This window comes from Pogoniulus pusillus, chromosome 15 (assembly GCF_015220805.1).
Source record: "Pogoniulus pusillus isolate bPogPus1 chromosome 15, bPogPus1.pri, whole genome shotgun sequence".
In the NCBI taxonomy this organism is placed as follows: Eukaryota; Metazoa; Chordata; class Aves; order Piciformes; family Lybiidae; genus Pogoniulus; species Pogoniulus pusillus.
Window position 1 is genome coordinate 15,332,397 of NC_087278.1, and position 23,596 is coordinate 15,355,992.

Here is a 23,596-nt window from a genome sequence, read left to right on the forward strand (position 1 = left end):
CGGGGTGCAGGTGGCCACTGGCCCGCCTTCAGTTTCACATGAGTCAGCCACTGCCCTGCGTGCAGCTTCTGCATCAGGGCTCGGTGGGGGCTGCTGTGGGTCCCCGGGGGTACTCAGGGCTGAGGTGGGGCTTAGGGGTCCTGGTCTCTGCAGGACTGGGGTGAGGCGTAGGGGTACGCAGGACTAGGGTGGGGCGCCTGAGTCTGCAGGGCTGAGACGGGATTCAGGGGTCCGGGGGTCCGCAGGGCTAGGGCGGGGCGAGTAGGGTCCGCGGGCCGCGCGGGGCGGGGAGCTAGGCGGGGCGCGGCTGGGCGCGGTGCAGGGCTGCCACCGGCACACGTGGCTCGGCCCCCCAAAAAGGCACTCCCCGTCGCCGGGAGCGGGCAGTTCGTACCTCGGCCCCTGCAGAGTCACGGTCTGTCTGCACGGTCGGTCGATCGGTAGGTGGGTGCCGGTGCGCAGAGGCCGCTGTTGGCTGAGGATTCGGCGATTCCCGCCCCTGCAGAGACAGCCCCGAGGTCGGAGCGGCCCTACCTGCCGGTGCTATGAACCTGACAGCCGAGAGCCACCGCGTTCCGCTGAGCGATGGGAACAGCATCCCGCTGCTGGGGCTGGGCACCTACGCCGACCCCAAGAAAGTAAGTCCGGGGACGCCGGGACGCCCCGCTCCGCTGGCGGGGACAGGTGGCAACCACCCTAGCTGCAGAGTCCCCAAGCGAGGGGTACTTGTCTATTCTCCCTTCCTTTCCTCACCGTCCCGGCTGTTTCTCCTTTCACTCCTTTCCCTGTGCATGTCGGAAAGCCTGAGCTCCCCCGTGAGCAGCGTGGGCAGTGCGCGGCGCGCAGAGGGAAAGGTGAGGGGAAAGTCCCCTCTCGCCAGGCTCGGCGGGGCGCTGCCCCGCGCCGCGCAATGCCCAGTTCCGCGCACGGGATGGGACGGGGGGAGTTGTGTTTCGAGGCAGTGCAACCCCATGGGGTCGCCGCCGCGGGCAGCGACAAGGGATGTGACACCCAACCTGCAGTCCTTGGTCCCGAGAAGTCCGGAGTCGGGGAGACGGTGCCGACGGTACGGCCCCGCTGCCCTGTGCCGAGCGCTAAAATGAGGGACTTCGGACCCTTTTGCAGCTGCCCCCGACACTTTCCAAGGAATGTTCCTGAAACAAAGACCCAAATTCCTGCATCTTGATTCTTGCGGCTGCCACAGCTGACTACCAGTGGCCAAACCACTTTCAAGTACGCGACATCCTTCAGTTTTGCGTGTCCCGGGCAGGCTTCCCACCTAAGTGTCGCTGGTTCCATTGCATGCAGGCTGTGGAAGCACACCTGATGTTTCTTTTCACCGCGCACCTAAAACCTGCTGCCTTTTGCTCTCCTAATCTGCCCGAACTCCCAGCGGCTGTTTTTTTCTGTTTGCTTGAAGAGCAGGGGGAAAATAGAGAACCCTTCATGTGCAATAGTATCAGAGTCAAGATGCAATGTTGTGCACATGACTGTACAAACCACCAGGTGTTTTAAAAGAAACTTTTACAGGAGAACTCTTGATTAAAACAATTTAGCATTAAGATACTTTTATATAGCATGAATGGTATATGAATAACAGCATCAAGTAAAATCTTCAATAAATGCTGCTGCAAGGAGTGCCTAAGTGGCACACAAAGGGTGTAAGAAGCCTCCGGGGCTGCAGATCTCCGTGGTTAACAGTGCTGGTTTACGTGGGGAGAATCTGCAACTTCAGAGGCTGGGTACCGTCCCCAAGTCTCTAGAGTTTCTGGAGATATTTTCAGCTATTGCATTCTTTGAATAACCATTAGTGAACCAAAACGGAGCTTTCTAACAGCATTTCTAATGTAACAAAGCAGAACATGGCATAATTGGTAATTCAGTGACAAAGTAGGCTTTGAGTGAACTTGAAGCACCTCTTTCCAGGCTTGTATATCATGCATTCAACCCCTGAGTTGCAATTTTACCGTAGTTTTAAGAAAACCTGAAGCTATCAGTAGAAGAGATGTTCCTGCTTTGCTGTTCTTTCCCAGAGGTAGCCCTTGATATTAGCCAGGCTCAGGAAGGGAGCTCAAAGCAGCAGGTAGCCTCCTGGAGCTGTGAGAGAAGGCAAATAGGATTCCCCTTTCAGAAGCAGTTTCTCAGCAATGCCATAACCATAAGAGTTCATACTGCAGAAATCTGAATGTCCCAACATTAGCACACAACAGTCCTGTTGTTTGTAACCAAGTCCTGTAAAATCCTGCTGCCTCCTTTGCCCTCCTGCACGTTGAGGTGGACGGCACACAGAGCTTGTTCAGCAAAAATTAATCAATTTTAGAAAGGGTTGGGTTTCAGCTGTATCACCCCTGGGTAGAGTGACATTTTTGCTTGTCACAGGTATCTCTTTTGTTTTCTGGTTACAAATGTCACGGGACACACACGAGCACACACACGCCAGGACCACGTAAGCAGGACATTGATACAACAACTGCAATTTGGAGCAAGTAAAGCTGCTGTGTAACTGCACCCTCAACGGGCACGGGTACACATACCCAATGCGTATCCCATGGATGCATTTCCCTCCTCTGGTGTTAAGAGTTTGGTTTTCTGAGCTGTAGTTATCTTTCTATGTGCTAAATTTGTAAGCAAGTTATGGGAGGGAGGAGGAGAGGTAAAGAAAACAGCACTGATAAGGCACTTGCAAAAAGTCTAATTTTAGCAGGAGACCAGGTGAAACACTCTATCTGGAGGAGATAGGCTGAAGCTTTAAACTAGGATTAAGACTGAACGTTCAAGTCAGGGAACTTGCTACAGAGGACAGCTGGTGAAATAAAGTAGCAAGATGCTGCGAGATTCGTTGCAGAACTGTTCGCAGCTACTGGTCAGTGACGGGGCAGGATGTTTAAATAAATCACGGCACAAGGCTTGCCCATCTCAAAAAGACTGCTTTGCTGCTAAGAGGACATGGGGCTTCCATCGATACCTTGCCGTGGCAGTGAAGTGTCGCTTAGCTGGGACAAGCTGCTCTACCAAGTGTCAACTTGTGCCTGGCGCAACTTCCAACGGGATGCCTGGCAAGGTTTCTGTCCTGTTTCTTCTGCCTAGCGAGCTGAAAGGCTTTGTGGTAACTCAGGACCATTTCAAGGTTTATCTTAACGACTGGGGCTGTAAACTAGTACCGACTTGTTTCCCTTAAAACACTTAGCTGTAGCCTTTTGTGTCTGAACTGCTCTAAAAGCAGCACCTTCAGGCACCCGTTCTCCAGTGGTGAGGGTAATGAGCTGGTGGTAGCAACAGTGTCAGCCGTCCCCAGCACGCTATTTCTGCTCATGAGCCAGGTATCCATAACTTCTACTCATTTTGTGCTTTGATATGAAATACAGTCATTCCTCTGTCAGATTATTCATCTTGCTCTTGAAGGCAGATTTTTTTTCTTTTAATTTTTTTTCCAAAGGTTATTCACCCTGGCACCTCCATGTCAAGGCAGCTTGTCCAAAACAAATCTGTTTTCTCAATATCATGCTGCAGCCCAGTAGCTCATAATGAGCCCAGAGTGTTCTTCCTGAAGTGCAGGAATGTGCTCGCTGGTTAAACAAACCATGCAGATCTAGTTAGCCAGGGAGCAGGGAAATCTGCTTTTCTTATAGTCAGTTACAAGAAACCAGAGGCAAAAGGCCAGCTTTCATGTTTTGGGCTTTGTCTGGATAAACTGCACAGCAGTGCCTTCAGTACTGAAACATGTCAGCAGCTTGTCTTGCTCATCCTAAATAACTCAATTGTTCTCTCAAAGAAGACTTTGGCAGATAAATTGTGCTTTTCCAGTTGTGAAACAGTGAACAAAAAAAAAAAAAAACCCAAACTATTTACTGAAATTTGGTCCCATGTACAAGTTTACTGACTCAAAATAAATTACTCAACTGAAGCGGAGAGGGACCATGGTGAAAAAGGTCTCTTTGATTATCAGATTAATTTTAATTCAGCACTCTTTCCCTCTTGGTGTAAGAGAGCTTTTCTTCTGCTGTACTCAGATCAGGATGACAAGAATTCATCTAATTCTTTGAAACTTAAACCACTGATAGTGTAATTTTGGGGGTTTCTCTTTGCTTTACTCCCCTAACATAGCAAAAATATGTGATGAACTCATTTGCTATCAACTTGTCTGCTAATAAAAAGAAAGGAGTCTTCACTAGTCAAAGAATTGGTGATAAATTTTGGTTGTTTACCGAGAAAGACACTTAGAAATATTTTTGCTACTTGAATTGGTGTTTCTTATCCTTATTTTTAAGGGATGGTAGTAATTGTATAAGCACAAAAACTTGGTTTGCTTTTTGTTGCAGATTTGTTGTGCTGAAGTTGGTTTGCATTCTCCTTCACACAAGGAAGGAAATGTGTAAGTTGTACTAAGAGTCTTGTCTACATCAATTAGGCTGTTTGTCCTAGCAAGGATGCACTTGAGTGAAACAGTGAAAGTCAGTCACTAACTTCTCCTATTCTCCCTTTTCTTGCCCAAATATCCCGTCTCCTCATGGGTCTGGAAAGGAACCACAGTGGAGATTATTAAGGCCTTCCAGGTGGCATTAAAGTTTAAAGCCCATTTTGCCTCTCTCTGGCTCTGAGGATCCTTCTGGCAAAGCCCTGCGCGTGCAGAAGGGGCTCTGCCAAGGTTCCAGCAGATGTGTCATGTCCAGCTTTCCCTTCCTGAGGGCCCCCGAGCTGTTGACCCAATTCCCTTGGGTATTAAATAGATTGGAGGCGGAGAATCGGGGGAGGGACAGGGAGAAGGAAGGAGAGGGCGGCCCCACAGGGAAGGTTGGAGGACAGCCTCCTTGATGAGCCTGTGATACGGTCTGCTGCCACAGCAGAGCTGGACCAGCTCCCCCCTCCTTCCCCCACTTCCCATGTTCTCCCCATCTCCCAGCTTTGATGCTCACTTCCCAACACAGCCCAGCAAGTGCTTCTGGTACCCATCTGAAGTGGATAGGGCATGAGGATGAACAGGCTCAAAGAGGAAGGTTCTAAAACACTCCTAAATCCTGGAAATTTTATACCTCATTAAAACTGCACTTATGCCTTCTTCACTTTATAACTCATCCCTGTCAACACAGTAAGATCATCAGCCGAGTGCCTCCACACAAATACTTGCTGTCTTCCTGGAAGGTCAAGGGGCCTTGGCCGCAGCTCCTCTCCTGCCTTCCTGTTTTGACTGAGGGAAGAGAGGTCTGGGAGAGAAGGTTGTAGCAACCTCACTATACACAAATGCTGTACATAAGATTGGGCAAAACACGCAAGAATAGCACTGGGTGAGGGGGTTTGGCAAGTGTGACTTTGCTAAAACTCCGGTTCTGAGGTAGCCAAATCCATTCATAAATTGGAAGCAGTTTTGTGGAATAGTTTCAGGCAAAACAAATGGCAAAGCATTTCATTTCGGGTACTGGCAGTACAAGCTGAGGAATCAAAGGATTATTAAAGCAGTTGGAGGTAAGAGTTGCGTTTCCCTGAAGAGCGTACCAATCACACAAGTGGTGGGAAACCAGATTCAGTCCTCCTCTCTGCCTCCAGGGATTAATTTCATATCACACAGCTCAGGAAAATAATGCGATCATGGGGGTATATGATAGCTAGAAAGAGGCAGGAAGGAACACGTACAGCCCGCAGTAGGAGGAGCACCCTCCCCACGGGAAAGTGCACTACCCACCAGCCCCATGGGAAAATGCGCTACCCACCAGTCCCACAGCTTTGGATGCTGAAGAACTTGGTATGGCATCCAGCCCGGAGGAAGACCGACCCATTTCCCCAAATCCTTAACTGCCACGAAGTCAGTCTTGTGAGTGCCCAGAACTATTCTGTTTAAAAAGAAATTGCTGGTTTGAATCAGGGAGAGAAAAAGTTCGTCGAGGGCTCTGGTATCCAATCTAAGTGACCAAGTTAAAAAATATCTGGTTTGGATAAGTAAAAACACTGCTTTGGCACTCTAGATTACTTTTTACACCCAAGCTAGAAGCTGAACAGAGTAACTTTTTGTTATGCAGGCTAATAGCCCCTAGAGTTCTTGCAGGACTCTTCATGCCAAAAATTTCCTCACACAATGATGTGCAAGCACAAACTGTTTCAATTTCTCTCCGTGGAGCGGGCTGCATCTCTTCTGTAGACTACCTTTAAGCCAAAAGAGGAAGTAGGTGGCTTGTCCTGATCATGCAATCTAGATCTCTGAGCTGCAATAAGCAGGAGATTACACTCAATTTTATTCCCTCTGTTTTTCTCCTGGCCACCACCATCTTTTGAAACACAATCAGCTGGAGATGGTAATGATTTCAGGTGACTTGTAGAGAAAGTCACCTGACTTGACCCAAAGCTATGAAGTTGGTAGCATATGTAAAGTCCCAGGGAAGAGTGACACCTGACATCCCTAGAAACAGAGTTGAAATTTAAAGGTTTTTGCTTCTCGATCTCTTTCCTACAAATTTCTTCGCTGACTCAGACAGCTATCTTCCTCCTGAGGTAAGCCTCCCACTCAGCTTCTAGATTTTTTTCTTGGAAGAGATAAGGGAGGCAGTGGCAAGAGCAGGGAGTGCCCTGGCATGCAAATGTCCTTACAGACTTAGCTTACTTCCCATGACACACTATTAAAATAGATATATAAAGAAAATACCACAGTCCTTTTTATTGTGAACAGTTACACACAAACGTGCGTTTCAACTCGGCAAGTACTGACTCTGAAGTTAACTCTGGAATGAAGTGATCTTTATGAACCTACATGAAATCACCACAGATGGAAGCCAAGGAGATATGCTCTTTTTTACCCTAAAAAGACTATTGAGGAACCTGACTTGAAGAGAGCTGAGAGAGGGGATATTTGCCTACAGAGACTTATATTATGCCCTCAATTTAAGAAGTGAAGAAAGTTCCCAAAACAAAATTAACTTTTAAGTTGTTGGGCTTTATGCCCCGACCAGCACTTCCAAACAACTTTGAGCATTTTTACAGTGCCTTTTGGTAACCACAGCTGGTTTTCTCAAGCCATTTGCTTTTAAAGTAGCAGTATTACCTCATGTGGTACTAATTCTTACCATCTTCAGGGAGGGTTTTGGAGTGGCAGAGCCATGGCTGGCCAATGCACAGTCTTTCAGGGTTCGGATATTTTAGATGTTTGAGAGGGTAGCCTTATGTTCCCTTGGTCCCTGAGGATATCCTAAAGCCGTACTCCTAAACCGAGATCTGTGTACTTGAAGCAAGGGCTGAAGGGAAAGGTATGTTACTGCAGCCCAGGAAGAGAACTGAGCCTGCTGTGATACACATCCTGGAGGCCTCCTTTGCCTGCCTATTAGTTAACTCTTAGCCTAGTCTTCACACTGGACAATCTGTATCCCAAGACCACGTATCTACACAGTCAGGTCACCCACTGACAAAGACATGACTCAGTTGAAGGACTAAACAGATCGCAGAGGTTACACCTTTCCTGGTATCCTGGTGGTGCTCTTGTTGCTTAATTTCTCAGATTTTACTTCTTAATCTTCAGCTAAGTCACCGTTTCTGACAAGACTCAGTTGCCAAGAGCATAAAAGGCAGGATTTCTTGGCATTTGATCCTTCAATGCCTTGAGGAGGTGCAGTAGCTGGCACTACCTTTTAGCAGGCATCAAAACAACATGGGTCTTGAGCAGGAGCACCTCTGCTTCCTAGAAACATGACCAAATCACCACAAGTATGAGGATACAGGAAAAAGAGCCTGCATGTGGATTCAGGAAGCTGCAGCAACTCTGCTGTATGTTCATGTATTAACTAATCTCCACTATTTGCTGCAGAGATGGCAGATGTGCCAGAGGATGAAGGATTAACAGATGAACACTTAATACACTGTTTTCACAGGCAGATTTTTTTTATGGCAAATAGGTGAGTGTAGAAGAGTAGAACACCACATTAAATCAAAAGGGTCTCAGACAAATTTTGCTTTTATCAAAGATTTTTGCCAAAAGCTGAATGCTTTAATGGCATATTTACCACCTATGAAAAGCAGAGATCATCTATCTTACATCTGCCTTTTCTCCTCTGCCATAGGACTTTTCTGTTCTGTTGCTGGAATTCTGTGCACTCAACACTGTCTTCTTGGTGTTCAACCATGACCTCTCTTCCCCTTGCTTGCAACCACTTTTACAAGGAATTGAGATGTCAAGCTCGCTGTCATCTCATGATATACAATGGAATATTTTGGCTTGCATAAATGCAAGTTTGCATCTTTCTCTCATTAATAAAGGAAAATTAAGTCATCTAATTAGAAAAAACAGGCAATCACACAAGGTAGCCACTCCTCTATGAAATGCAGTGGGCTCAGAATCTCCTAGCTTTTGTCTGAGAACTGAAGTTCAACCATCAGTGCCAGATTTAGAAGTAGGATTTGACAAAATTACTTATTTTCTGTTGAGATGGTGTGGTGAATAGTCCTAAAGGGCATAAAATGGGCTTGAGCATGTCCTGTCTTATTTACCCACGCCCCTGTCGCGTACAAAGCGTATGCGCCCCCCATTTTTGGAAGACAACAGCCTGTGGGTCCTTCCATTTTTGGGTCTACTTGGGTGATTGCCAGAGGTGCTCGGGTGATTGTGTGGTCAATGAGATCATCAGCCTTGGCCATTGCCCTATAAATGGGGGTGAACAGGTGAATAAGCTGCTTGCGTGCTCGTTCGCTCCTCGCTCCCCTGGCGGGCTGCCGCTCACTCGCCCGTCACCTCAGCCAGCAGCTGATCATAGAATCATAGAATCAACCAGGTTGGAAGAGACCTCCAAGATCATCCAGTCCAACCTAGCACACAGCCCTATCCAGTCAACCAGACCATGGCACTAAGTGCCTCATCCAGTCTTTTCTTGAACACCTCCAGGGACGGTGACTCCACCACCTCCCTGGGCAGCCCATTCCAATGCCAATCACTCTCTCTGCCAACAACTTCCTCCTAACATCCAGCCTAGACCTACCCCGGCACAACTTGAGACTGTGTCCTCTTGTTCTATTGCTGGTTGCCTGGGAGAAGAGGCCACCCCCACCTGGCTACAATGTCCTTTCAGGTAGTTGTAGACAGTAATAAGATCACCCCTGAGCCTCCTCTTCTCCAGGCTAAACACCCCCAGCTCCCTCAGCCTCTCCTCATAGGGTTTGTGTTCCAGGCCCCTCACCAGCTTTGTTGCCCTTCTCTGGACACACTCCAGCACCTCAATATCTTTCTTGAATTGAGGGGCCCAGAACTGGACACAGTACTCAAGGTGTGGCCTGACCAGTGCTGAGTACAGGGGAAGAATAACCTCCCTTGTCCTACTGGCCACACTGTTCCTGATGCAGGCCAGGATGCCATTGGCTCTCTTGGCCACCTGGGCACACTGCTGGCTCATCTTCAGATTACTATCTATCAGTACCCCCCTTTGCAGCCCACATGCAATTCACCACAGGGCTTCTGTTGAATATTTTCCCGCCTATGTTTTGGGCCACAGACATTAGGACTAGTGAGTATTCTTAACTCTTTGATCCAATTGCTAAAGGATTTTAATTAACCTCACAAGCGGTGAATTAAGCTGCCAGACTCTCTATTAAAGACATTTTCTGAAACCTTTCAAAATTCCACTGTATAGAGGCATTCTGTGAAATAGTTCTGCTAACCGCATCCAGGAACTTGTGTGGATAGCTGTAAATAAGTTTGGGGGAATTATTTTGTGTATATAAATAAATCATTTAATAACTTCTGAATCGGCCTCATTGCATTTTACCCCAAACTCAGATTTCAACCAGTCCCCTTCATAACAGATGGAGGTGCTTGCTGTTGCATGCAACTTCTTGAGTACACAAGACCTGTTCTTATTACTTTTGTTTGCACGAACCCCATGGCTCTGAGACACTGTTGAATTTTCAGAAATGCTTGTTTACCTCCACGTATCTTCTCTACTGAAATCTGTGGTTCTTCGTTTCTGTGAATCCTGAAGCTTACTAAAAACCAAATTGATAGTATGACTAATCTGTACTTCGTGCCAACAGCTTCTGTGGTCTTTCCAGCTATGAACACAATTAGTGTCTAATCATGTGTGGCAGATTAAAAGCTGCATTTACTGAAACAGTCAACATATAAAATTCCTGAGGAGGATGAGCCCAGCCTTGTAGATGGCGGTGAGTGAAAGACTAACTTTCTAGCTACAAAAAATTGCTAATCTTGGAAAATGGAGGGTTTAATTCAGAAGAGTACCTTATTGTCAGAATTACCTTTCTCCAAAACCTGAGCATGCCTTAAACTATAAGCATTCAAATAAACTCTTCTTGAAAAGATAGCATCTTTAACCTACATTGACATCTCAGCTGCTATACGAAAACATATTCAGACAGCTCCAGGACCAAGAGACTTATGTCCCTGCAGAGCAGAGGGCTTCTACTAATGAAACTGTTGACAGTCAGATAATCACCTGGCCCAGTGCAGCAATGCCTGCCTAATCCAAGCTCTTACAGCCAAACTGGCACCACATCACTTGGCTCCTGAACGCAGTACCAACACAAGCAGATTTGGACAGAGTAAGAGTGATGCAGGGAAAAATCTTCCCAGAGCAAGGTGACATTTAGAAGATGACAACTTGGTCTGAGAGTCAGTACAACTTTGGGATGATGGATATCAGATGACAACATGATCCACCAAGCTACATGTCTGGCTATGACCTAGGGTAGAATTGCATTTAATTAGCCCAGATCCAAAACTAATATATGATTAATCCTAATAAGCTTTTAGGACAGTGGCACTACTCAAACCCAGACATAGAAATTCTCATTTGAGAGGCAGCCAAATAAAAGCAGGTCTTTTCCTTGCCATAGATGCATACAGCAGTGACAAACACTAGCTGTTTCAATGTACCCCTCTTCCAAAAACTACAAAGCTAGCTGTTACCAATACAATAATATCAAGGCTAAACATTGATACACACACACAGAGTAAAAAAAAAAGTCTGGGATTTTTTTCCCTCCTCTTCTCCTCTTGCTTTCTAACTAGGGTGGATTTTTAATCCTGTTCAAGAGTCACAGGAAAAGTCTTCCTAAGTAAATAAAAATAAGTTACAAAGATTGTTTTACAGGAGATGAGGCAGAGAATCACTGGCATTGTTAAAGAGGGAAAGTCCTGAGCCCCTGCAAGCAAGTAAACTGAATTATCACAACTAAAAGATACACTTTTTGGCAAGAACATTTAGAGCTAAAATATTCCAGACAAACCTCTTCTCAAAATGTCTCTGACCAACTCCATGCATTAAATATGGCTGTGCACTCCCATATGTCTCTGACTCCCCACAACTCTCTGAAGAACAGTGTAAGCATGTTCTTACAGCTCATGTGTGAAGCTAACATCTGGCTTGTGTCTTTGGTTGACCTAGAAGGTCACATTTGTCAAAACTTGAAAACACTGTGCAGAAAATGCCTCTCTAGGTTTCATCAAAGCCAGCTTTCGTTGGTTTAGCTAACTGGGTGGTGGAATTCCCCAAATTTTACATTTGCCTTTGCAAATACTTCTTCAAACCGGCGCCAGAAACCTCTCCCCTTTAACTCAAGGGAATGAAGTAGAAGAACTACTGGCAACCTTTTCTTTCTCCTCTGTTATGGCATGGGCCCCATATACCTCACTTATATCTAGAATCACTTTTCTTATCTGAAGAATATTTTGATAGCATCCGAACTTCCAGTTAGACCCACACTTTTGAAGTCTGACCAGTTGGCTATTCTATCCTCCAGCTCTTCAGGAAACTGTTCCAGTCCACCCTGCTGGCACTGAGAACATCGAACCTGGATGTGCACATCACTCGCTTAGTTTGCCTTAATTCTCTATCTGCCAACAGAGAGACACAGCTTGCATTAAGTAACTTTGCATCAAGTGAAAAGTGTCAGCAATTCTAACATTGAGGATTCTGCAATCAGGTGGTAAAAATAACTCCATCAGCCTCTGCCAGTTACAATAATAAGGCTTTTCTGAAGGCAGCTTTGACTAAATACTGAAATAACAATGTTGCAGGAATTTTGGAAATGCTAAAACTGCAGTTATGCAATATAATTTTTGTTATCCAGGCAACCAAACCTCATGCTCCATGCCACTGACAGGACATCAGGCTAGAGGAGAAAGCGGGCACCCCTTCTTCATGCTCATTCACCGCATGACGTGAGGCAGCAAGCATCACCATTCCCCATATCTTCTCTAGTCACATTTGCTGTCTCACACTTTCTAAAGCAACACACTGCATGGCATAAAGCAAAGCTCTGGGCCAGCATAACAGCTGTATTCTGCTTCCATCTCAGCTCTACCTGCTTTTGCAGAGATTCCTTTGCTGGGCCTTTCTTTCTGGACAGTGGCTGCCAATGCTGCCAGGTGATGACAGCCAGAGTTTCCTGTGTACGAGAGAGAGGGATGTGCTGGTGGTTGCATTTTCCAAGAAAAGGAGAATCTGTACTGTACACCCCTTACAAGATTAAACAATTCTAAGAATGCACCCTTGTGTGGCTCACATCTCAGTCTTTGTAAACTCAGGCTGTGCTTTCCTGTAGTGCATTCAGTAGACATGTTTTTGATGCTCTATTCCTAACACCTTAAACCTTTGGTAGTTTACCCAGAAGACAGGCAAATGGAAATAAGCAACTGCGCTTCTAGAAACTTGCATAAGAATTTGTGTGTGAGTGCTGAGCTCCAGCAAAGGAGGCTCAGAGCCCAGGAATGTACCTACTTTCTCCTTCCTGTATTTAGCTGACTAAGATTCCTAAACAGCGGCTTCACATCTGAAATTATAGGTTAGGACTGGAGTGCTTAGCCCACAGTTTGGATCTCTTCTCTAATTCAGCTGCAGCTAAATTCAGATTTTTCCAGGAGATATCCCATCTCTCCCAATGCCTCAAGCTCTTCCAGGATCATTATTGCCTGCTGAGGGACTAGATATCATTACAGTAACCAGGTGAAGCACTCAGGACAAAGGTAAACAGCTCCTTTCCTGAAGTGCAGCTTCCTCAGCTTTCACATGCTCTTGAGACTTGTTCAACTCTGAAGCTGTGCATGTGAAGCAGGGCAGAGGAGAATCTGGGACTCTGAGCTGGACTGTTTTCCTCGGCTGCATGCACCAATGCATAAATGACAATAGCGATGTTAAGACGTTCATAAAAGCAATGCCTGTGGCAGCCATTCACAAAGTTTAGCAAGATTACAATCTGCCACTAACTTGTCCTGTTAACTTTGTCTTTGGAGGTAACCAGAATCCCTCTTTATAAATGAGAAAGCTGCTGGAAATTGCCAACCAGAAAAACTGTGCTACAAACAAACAAAAAAAAAAGGCAAAAGAATTAGAGGACAGCTGAAACATGACATTAAGTAACAGTAATGATTAGAGTAACCACTAACACTGCAAAGCGAATGCTATTCTACTTGAGAGGGAACAGTAAAACTCATGAGTATGGCCACACAAAAAATATTCTCCTGTGGCTCCATCACAGATCAGAACTGAAGCTGTACTTTTTCTCTCAAAGGGAGAATCAATTTTGAGAAAATGGGATGTGATGGAAGGTGTCTGATATAAACACACACACAAAACAGTAGTTCATGGTCTCAGAGGAATCGGAACAGACCTTTTTGGACAGGCAGAACTCATGAAGCACTGCTTTTTCACACTTTTAAAATGTGGTAACTTCATCTATGGAGAAGGGGCCAAACTGCTGCCTCCTTCCTTTCAGTAAAGGTGCAAATCTGAGCCTGCTTCCTAGGCCCTTCTGCTGTATTCATTTACCATGAAGCCTGAAGGAAAAGGTTTAATCTGTCATGCATGGTGGTAAATCAGCAGCTTTACAAGCTACTGATCGATAGAGGGAATAATCATGTGTGTTATTTCCTTAAACTTTATGATCTTAAAAATATCCTCGACGCTGTTGAAGGAAATGCTAGTGATTGAATGAGTAGTTTTAGCTAACCAAATGGTTTTTCTTTTATGATAAAACATGTAATAAATTTAATACCTTTTGTGGCACAAGCTACTGACTGACTGTAAGAGCACTGAAGATAAAAATCTGACTTAAGAGTGTAGAGGTGATCATAAAATTCCAGATCTAAAACAACAGTACTCGATCAAAGTAGCATAGTTCCATGGCACACTGATTAGAAGCTGAAACATTATTACAGCTAAGGATAAAGCATACCTTTTATCTACACTTAAACAAAAAGTAATAAAGAAGCAAAGATTTGTCTTAAAGCCAAAGCATCCTGAGTCACTACTGACAAGCACAAAAGTTCACAGCTTGAAGACATTTCAGTACTTCATCTGGCATTTGTGCTGCTCCAAACATGAGCCATGCTTATTTGGGAACGGTGCAAGAATAAAGGCCAACCTGAAATGAGCTGACATCAGAGGCAGTCACGTAATGTAAGCTAGCGAGTACAGTGGGAAGCACGAAGAAGGAAGAGGAGGTCTGGTTTTCATGATAAAGGTGGTTGCTCCATGACCAGGCAGCCTGGGAGGCACTGCTCCATCAGCTGCTGTCATTGAAGTGTCAGTCCTTATACACCATGAAACATAAGAGCACTCATATGACAAACTTCTACCTGCAGCAAAGTAAAAGTGGATTTTCAGGTGGTAATCTCTGCTCTGCTCACTACTGCTTAGAGACTTTATTTCTCTGAAAGGCAGAAGAAGAGTTTAAAATGCCTCAGGCTGAGTAGGGTGGGTAGAGAGGAAAGATTCAGGTTTGTGTCTTCTCTGATGGAAAGCTGGATGAGCAGTGGTGACCTGAGTCATCCTGCTTTAATATGGTCTGTCAGGGAACAATGGAATAAGATATGGCACTCGAGGCGGTGCTTCTAAAAAGTGGCAAAATCACAACGTGACTAGTCTGTGCAGCTCATCAGCACAGCTTACCACAGCCCATTCGTGCAAGCTTTGGAAGGATTCAATATGTGAAATGCTGAAAATGATAGTGCCTCCATTAGAATGAAAAAAATTATACTGCATAAAGTTTCCAGACTCACAGATGTCTCAGACCTTCAGATGGATGATTCAATAGCGGGAAGGATTTTCCAAAGCCTGTTCCCTAGGTTGTCTTACTTTTTAAAATGAAGCATCTTAGACCAGAATCCATCAGAACAAATATACCACATCAGATGAAATGAATTAGTGCAATGAAAACATTCGTATTTAACGTAAACCCAGCCGTTGATAATCAAGACCTGATCCAAAGAAAACCTTCTCAAGCCCCTAACCTCCTCAAGATTAATCCTTGAGATGGAGGAGTCTTTCACAAGATTATTTGTACAGATGTGTGTAAGTCCCATGCAAAAGATTAAGAAGTACAGCTGAGTTCTAATATAAGTTAACTGATTCGGCCAAAGGCAGTTGCAGTAACTGAGCTTTCTCATTCTGCTCTGTTCCACTCTCTTCCCAAGTCTACAGTTATGCTGTTGCCTTACATGTGGGAGACTACCCTTCTTCACCTATTCCTTCTGCTTTTGTCTTTGACCAAAAAGGCCCCAGTATGAGGAAAGATTCAACTCAATAATCAGTATTTCCTTGCTTTGTGGCATTTCATTTACCGCCTCAGGGAGTTGGGTTCATGCAATCTTTCAACAGTACAAAGAAAAAACTCTAGGATCAGGCTTGTGCCTCATTTATCAATAGAAGAAGAAAAAGAAAACCAAACAGCCCAAAGCAAACAAACACCTTAAAAAAACCAACCAAAAATCACCAGCAACAAAACAACAAACACCAAAACAACCAAACCAAAAACCAACAAAACATCCTCTAATCAGGTAAAGTATCATCATAGTCTAAAATGTTCTGCTTTCATACACTTGAATGCTGCAAGTCAAACAGTCTGAAGTCTAAAAATCATACTATTTGAAAAATCAGGTTTCATAGAAACAACATTGACAGTACTCTAAAACAGTTAAATTATCTTTTGGATAACTAGTCATTGCTTAGACTTGAGGTCACAAGACCTTTCAGCTGGAATCTGTTGCTCTGTGCTAGTCAGCCTGAGCTTTGCAACTGTGGCTACAGCCTCATACAGCTCATTGCTGAGGTCTGAGGTTACTGCCACCAGTAACTGCAGAGTTGTAGTTCTTGTCTCAGATATTTTTGCCTGCTGCCTTCCTCAGATCCTTCCCTGCAGGTTCAGGCAGGGAAAAAGCAGGGAACATGTTGGAGGTTGCCACCGTGCTAAGCCCTATGCTTCTGTAACACTGCCCAACATGCCCAGAGAGAAAACTAGCCATTGACTGTGCCTAAAAGGCTGTTAGCTGCCGTGATCTTCATTACACCCTACTAATAACTAGAAAAGGGCCCTGGCAGGGGCTGACCATGCCTTTGGGAAGCTCCCACGATGAAAGCAGCAAAGCATTCAAACAAGTGTTTCATTGTCTTTATCAATTAAGCAGACTATATTACATCATCAGTACTGTAAATACTTGAGCATGACAAATTGTGCCATTTTGCCTCTCAGCCCTCACTCACATCTGTAATAAATAAGGGCAAGCACGAGTGGCTTTGCATTTATGTAACGTTTATCCACTGCATGCTGGAGCAGAAGGACCACTCAGAATGGACAGAAATTGGTCCAGATGTGTTCAATAGCAGCCAGGACAGGTGGGATACTGAGAAGCAGAGCAAGCAGGCCAGGGTATAGTCCCATTACCCCAGAATGACCTTCCGCCCACCTACAACTCTGACTGAAAGACAGGGAGGTTGACTTTCATGGTTTTGACAGTCCTTCACAGATATTTCTTCCCTGAACATGGAAGGGAAGACCAATGTCCATAGTTGCTGCAGCATCCCATGACAACTATGATTTTCCTACCTTCTGGTTCAGCAGGTGGTGGAAGAGAAGCTGCTTATTTTATGACACTCCTGGACAGCCAAAGCAATGGCTGTTGTGAAAGGGCAGCTTGGAGGGAGAGGAGGGTGATGGATTGCTGTGGTGAAAAGGAGCTCATCCCAGCACCACCCATTGCCAGTCCTGCCTCTTGCCTTCCCTTTGCACCAGAAAAAACAACAAACTTCGCATCCTTCCTCCATACCCTGTCTGCATTCCAGATGTATCTAGCATCTGTTTTCTTCATAGGATGGGCAACATGGTCTTGGCCCTTCACCTGAAGCTAGCAAAATTCACATCTTGGCATTTGCTGTTGGCTGACAGCAATGCAGCAGAGCAGGTTGACTCACCCTATTTCAGTTTTCCTTTAAGTGAACCTGACATTGTGTCACAGCAGAGCAATGCTATGGGGGAATAGTGTTGCACATGTTGCTGAGAGCTGCTGGTCACCACAACTCAGAGCTGCCCTCATCATGCATAGAATGGCAACAGTAAGATGCTTCCAGTACTATTTCAGTGATCAGTCAATTTCAGTGTCTAGTCTTAAGTTTTTTCACTTGTCTTGGACTATATGTATTTTGCTTGCCACATTGGCTAATGAAAAATACAACTGTTCTGAAAGAACAAAAGCTTACTCTGAATTTCAGCAAAGATGAGTAAAAGCAAGTGCAGTACAAAGTGCTTAAATGCCACTTAGCCTTATTAAGAGTTATGGGTTTTTTTGGCTCATCATACTGAAGAAGCAAGGTGCATATGAATGTACTCTAAGGTGTTTACTGGTTCTTACATACATGGTAAAGCAGCTGTCCAGAAGTAGGAATACCAGTAGACAATCCTAAGCATCACTGTTAAGATTGTGATACTACCAATGGAAAGTTGATCTGAGGAAAAAGAAATCAAATTCAAATTCCTGCTCTGCTGAAAGCTCTACCAGGCCATAAGGCATTCAAACAGCCTCTGCCCAGCTAAGTGGTTGACCAGCTCTGCTCAACCAAAAGACTTTATCCCACCTGAGTAAGGGATTTTATCAAATGCCTACTGAAAGAAAGATCATGCTCTCTAGATAAGTAATACTGAATTTTCATATCAAACACATTCGATTCTACTACTCTAGTACTCAGGCACATAGAGAGGTTTTTGCTTTGCTCCTTTTCCCAGCCTAATTCCACATTCACAACAGGTTTGGAAAAAAGTTTGCAGCACATTTTTGTTCAGAAATCAAAACAGATGTCTGAGGAGGTAAGGGATGGTTAGACTGGATGAAATCCAGCATGAATCTTGCACATATCTCAGGTACTCCATAGCACTGCTGGAGAGGTGAGCAAGAGGCTAAACCTATTGTTTTTCTCTTCCCTTTAGACTCCCAAAGGTTCCTGTTTGGAGTCAGTGAAGGTTGCCATTGATACTGGTTACCGCCATATCGACGGTGCCTTCGTCTATTACAACGAGCACGAAGTGGGACAAGCCATCCGAGAGAAGATTGCTGAAGGAAAGATCAAGCGAGAAGACATTTTTTACTGTGGCAAGGTGAGAAGCTGAGCTCAGGTTGCTTATATCAAATCCAGGATTTCTGTGAATGGCCTTTCCTAAAAGTCCTGATGGCCAGCATCTGACATTCTTCCAGGTTCAACTTTTTTATTATCCTTTCCTGGCATTATCATAATGCTAGAGCTTTTTGAGCAGTTGATTTGCTGTTAATCACTCTGTTTTTCTCAGTTTAAAGCTCTGTTAGCAATAGGAACCATGCAACATCAAATCCACCTAGTATTATAGGTACCTGCAAGTTTAGATCATTGCTACACTCAGCAGTGCTACCTAAGCTGTTGCTGGCTCGCGTGTTGAGCTGGCACATGCATTTGTATAGTCAAAAATGGACCCCAGCCTCAACAATGATCCTGCAGATGGCTTATTTTTGTTAGAGCAATTCCTTGTACAGGTTGCTGTGAGATTGCACAATGAAACAGGTGAGAGCAAGCACGTTCATGCAAGTGTCTGCGTATGGGAGAACAGCAAGTGCTTACATTGGTACCACTGCCAGAAAATTACTCAACAAGCTACACCCTTAGTTACTGTATCACCTGTCATTAAAAAGTTCTATGATGATGAATCAACTTACTTGGATAGATGTTGTTACACTCCTGCTTCAGAGCAATAAGGCCAGAGTTAATGCTTTGAAGTCTTAGTTGTAAGAGTTAATTCTGTCCTAGAAAAATTAAATCCCATCAGCAATGAAATACCTGAAAATGTGTGTTACAACTACATGATCATATCCCAGGTAGAGGAGAATAAAAATCAGACGGCCCCAGAAAAATCTATGGTGTCTGTCTAGTTTCCAATGGAGTTCATGGCCTCAAGTTGTCCCTCCTGCACTGCTTCTTTGAACATATCAGCCTAATATTTTCCCTTTCTCCTTTCCCAAATAAGATGTAATCCACAGAAATTACTCAACAGCATTGGAAATAAATACCAGAGTTCCTAGAGTGAAAGGTCTCATGGGATCAAAAGCCTTTTTTACTGTGAGCAGTTTAGTTAAGCTCTGTGATATGGGAAATTAAGCCTTGGATTTAGTAGTTTGCAGACCAGGTGGACTTTCAACAACTATAGACCAATTTCTAAGTGCAGCACTTTCTAGTCTGCAAAGTATGCAACACTTTTCTAAGTTCCTTGCTCGGTTATACTGGTAAGAACCTTGTCATCCTGTGGAAAGTTTCGTGTCCTCAAATTTTCCACCTTTATCAGGGTAGTCTCTCAGTACCTCATGCACCAAATATGTTGATATGAATCAGTCCAAATATTTAGTTTCAAACATTTATAGTTTCATTACTGCAAGTCACCAACAATATTTCAAATCAAAACCACAAATCTATGCCAAAAAGGTTAGAACCAGATGTCCTAACAATTCTGAGTCATTTAACTTTCTCAGCTGCTGTATTTTTCACAGGTTCTGTGAAAGTGCACCCCTTGGTAATATTTTCTGGCTTCCTTTACTTATTAAGCTTTTCTATATTCAGTTGTCTGATCTAATCACTAAATGATTTTCCTAGTTGATAATCACTATTTAAACTTTGAGTCATCTGTGAAAGTACATTGGATTTCTCAATTGTTAAGTTCAGTTGCTCCCTAACCCACATGTCCTGCAAGCCACAGAGCTGCAAAGCACCGTAGGTACCCTGAGAGTCAATGTCTGTGGTTGCAGCCTGCCTTGTGAGTGGGAGCTTGTACTTGCATTGGTTTACCATTCTGTTGTGTCCTGTTTGTGTTTGAGAAAACTTGAAGTGCTCAGGGTGATAGCTGAGCACTCTGTAGTCTTAAAAAAGTTCAAAAGGCAGAAGTGGAAAATATTCCTCAACCAAACAATTCATCACAATCCAGGAGTTTCAAAAGTTTCAGTGAATTGTTCACAACAGCTCTGAACTTCCCAGGAGAAGTGGGACTGGACATCCCTTGCTTTGTGTGCTTTTGGGTCTTTAGCTTTGTGTTCCTCACAATCTTACATGTCATATGAAGAACGTGCAAACATTAAGACATGAGTAGATACATCAGCTTTTGATTGGTAACTGACTGATATGACTGCTGCATCTTCTGGAAGACATGGTAGATATGGTAGACCATTCCTGGAAGCAGTCTGCACAACAAAGGTTTGGGTTGTTTTCAGTCTTACTGACATCAGAAGTACTGGAAATTCTCAAGCCCCTCATACAGTTCTCTCTTTAAACAAAGGTGATGCAAACTGAAGGCTGGTCCTTTAGCAGGGACTGACAAGAACAGCCCTGCTGAGTGGCAGCATTATTGGAATAGTGACTTGGTGCAACTGGGCTGCATCTGCCAGCTGAAATCATCAGCACTTGCACTTGGCTCTTGCTGATGGCTGGCTGATGAGGCAGAGCAGCTCAGCATCCAGAAATTTTAGAGGTTTTATATCAACTGCCAACATCTCACTTGGCTTATATAGCAAGACCTTTTTGGTCTCCTCTTTCATCCCAGGATATTTCTTTCATTAAATTAGAAGTAACATTTCCAGGAAATGTGGTGTCCTGAAATGCCAAAGCCAGCTGGCAACTTTGCCTGCTCAAATGTCTGCATGAGTTCTGCTTAGGTAGATAATACAACTTGTACAAATCATCAAAACAGTTATGAAACTCTTAAGTTTCCATGGTATCTATGTATTACCATAGTACAAATGTTTGGGTTTTTCTTAAGGCTGTTTTTTAGAAGCTCTAGAGATTTTCTGAATGGAATTATATTCACTGGTAAGTACTGAGATCAATAGCACTGAGCTAGAAAGGGCACTCAGAAAAACTACTCATAAACTATCAACATTTTTCACCTTGCTGCACTTCCAAAACACAATATCCAAATACAGAGAGTATACAGACTCATTACCTTACCTGTATTTAAGTCCAAAATAACAGCACATTTTACATGTAAAATGCTTCACAAAAAAAGCCCAAACAAAAAACCCAACCAAATCCACCAAAACAAACAAAAACCACACACAAAACCTAACCAAAAACCCAGACCAAAGGCCTTCGGGAAATCATAGAATCATAGAATCAACCAGGTTGGAAGAGACCTCCAAGATCATCCAGTCCAACCTAGCACCCAGCCCTATCCAATCAACCAGACCATGGCACTAAGTGCCTCATGCAGTCTTTTCTTGAAGACCCCCAGGGACAGTGCCTCCACCACCTCCTTGGGCAGTCCATTCCAATGGGAAATCACTCTCTCTGTGAAGAACTTCTTCCTAATGGAACTTGGTCCCAGACCCTTAAAATGGTCCCTATACTGTGGTACCTTCAGCTTGTATAACCACCATCATAACTGCTTCATGCCTTGCAGCGTACTGCTGAGGAAGGCCTAGTAACCATTTCCAGGTGACAAACACTGTTTTGGTTTGTCAGCCTAGGATAGGGTCAGATGCACTGCTGTCAGTGCAACTGATCTCCAAGATAACACACCCTTGCCTCTGCTGGAAGAAGTGAGCAGATAATTATTTCCCGAGAAAACTATAATCTGTTTTTAAAACCCCAAACGTCAAAGATACTTCCAAACTTGCCCAGACTGTCTTCTGACATCTACAGCCATTATTGGCACACAGTGACTGCCAGCTTCAGTGGCAGAACTGGCTAGAGAACGAAAGTACCAACAAACAGCACGTTTTCCCAGCCAATAAAGGTGCCAAAAACGTTAACACAACTCCACATGTCAGTTCTGTGCAGCTTTCTGTGTGCAAACAAAATACACTTTAAATTTTCTATTCTGTGTTAATTCTGGGGGTTTTGTTGATTTTAACTGCAGCAATTGGTTTACAAAGAGCTCTTGGTTACTAATTACCATGCCATAGTGTTATTCTTGCAAGAGATTTGCATCAGTAGAGTTCAGTTAGAGAGAATACTGAAAGCTAATCAACTAAGCACACTCCATAGCAACCTCCAGGCATAACCCTGCAAGGAAGCAGCTCTGATTAAAGAGGTTGAAAGGGTCGTGCTTTAACTAGTCATACCTACTTTACAGTAACTAAACAATAATACATACATTTTTTAGTGAGGACAGGGAGGTAAATTAAAACTTCCCTAGGTCAGGCAGTCACTCAGGCTCCAAGACCACAGGAGAAAACCAAAAGATTGTCTGGGTACTTGTCTCTTCAATAGCTAACTCACATGATCTCAGCTTTTGCCTTCAAGCATAAAACTGACCACAGATTTCTTGTGGGAGCAAAGTTATCCAGTGAAAGCATATGCTTGGAAATCTTGGAAAACAATCTGCCTAAGTTCATGGAGCAAGAGTTTGCAGTGTTCAATAAACAAATATATAATGTCTTTACTAGGCAAGTCCTGGATGAGAATTCCTGTCTTAACCTCCATGTCTGCCTTTGGCAGGGACAGAATAAGACTCCTCACCACAATGTCTTTGCACTGCATATAACTAGTTTTGTCAGAAGGACAAGAGCATGCTTGGGGGGGTGTCAGCTGGAGGATGCTCACTGTTCTTCCACTAAAGAAATGAATCTGTGCTTGCCTCCCCAGCTGTGGAATACCTGCCATCCCCCAGAACTGGTGCGTCCCACTCTGGAGAAAACCCTGAAGATCATGCAGCTGGATTATGTTGACCTCTACATTATTGAGCTGCCAATGGCTTTCAAGGTAAAGATTAACATAGCCCAAAGAGAAGCATATGATTGGATTGAACCAAAGTCTTCATCTAGCACCTTCCTCACACCTTCCATTCCATGGTAAAAATAGCACTTTGGCCAGGTAATATTTGACATTTACTGCATGCATGCATACATTTCTGTTTACAACTCACTGCAAGAGAGGTGTTTTGAGAACAATTACTGATAACTGTATCATATGGGCCTTCCACTGAAAGGACAAATCTCCTAATTGAACACTTCCTATACTGAAGAATTATTGTAGCTGGAGCAGAACTGTCTTAATCCTCTCTCATCCATGAGATGAAAAGTCACTGGACAAAAGTAATTATCACAGTATCATCAGGGTTGGAAGAGACCTCACAGATCATCAAGTCCAACCCTTTACCACAGAGCTCAAGGCTAGACCATGGCACCAAGTGCCACGTCCAACCTTGCTTTGAACAGCCCCAGGGACGGCGACTCCACCACCTCCCTGGGCAGCCCATTCCAGTGTCCTCACCTCGAGCCTAAATCTCCCCTGGCACAGCCTGAGGCTGTGTCCTCTCGTTCTGGCGCTGGCCACTTGAGAAAAGAGAGCAACCTCCCCCTGGCCACAACCACCCCTCAGGTAGTTGTAGACAGCAA

At 44.2% G+C, this 23,596-nt stretch overlaps 1 protein-coding gene across 1 annotated transcript in view; it reads left to right on the plus strand.

The window, feature by feature from the left end:
• The first annotated feature begins 315 nt into the window (after positions 1–315).
• Positions 316–23,596, plus strand: part of AKR1D1 (aldo-keto reductase family 1 member D1) — a 38,112-nt gene continuing 14,831 nt past the window's right edge. Inside the window, exons 1-3 of the mRNA XM_064155480.1 lie at positions 316–638; positions 18,178–18,345; positions 22,845–22,961. Of these exons, the coding sequence (XP_064011550.1) occupies positions 546–638; positions 18,178–18,345; positions 22,845–22,961 (378 nt within the window). The 5' untranslated portion in view covers positions 316–545. The remainder of the gene's footprint in view (positions 639–18,177; positions 18,346–22,844; positions 22,962–23,596) is intronic.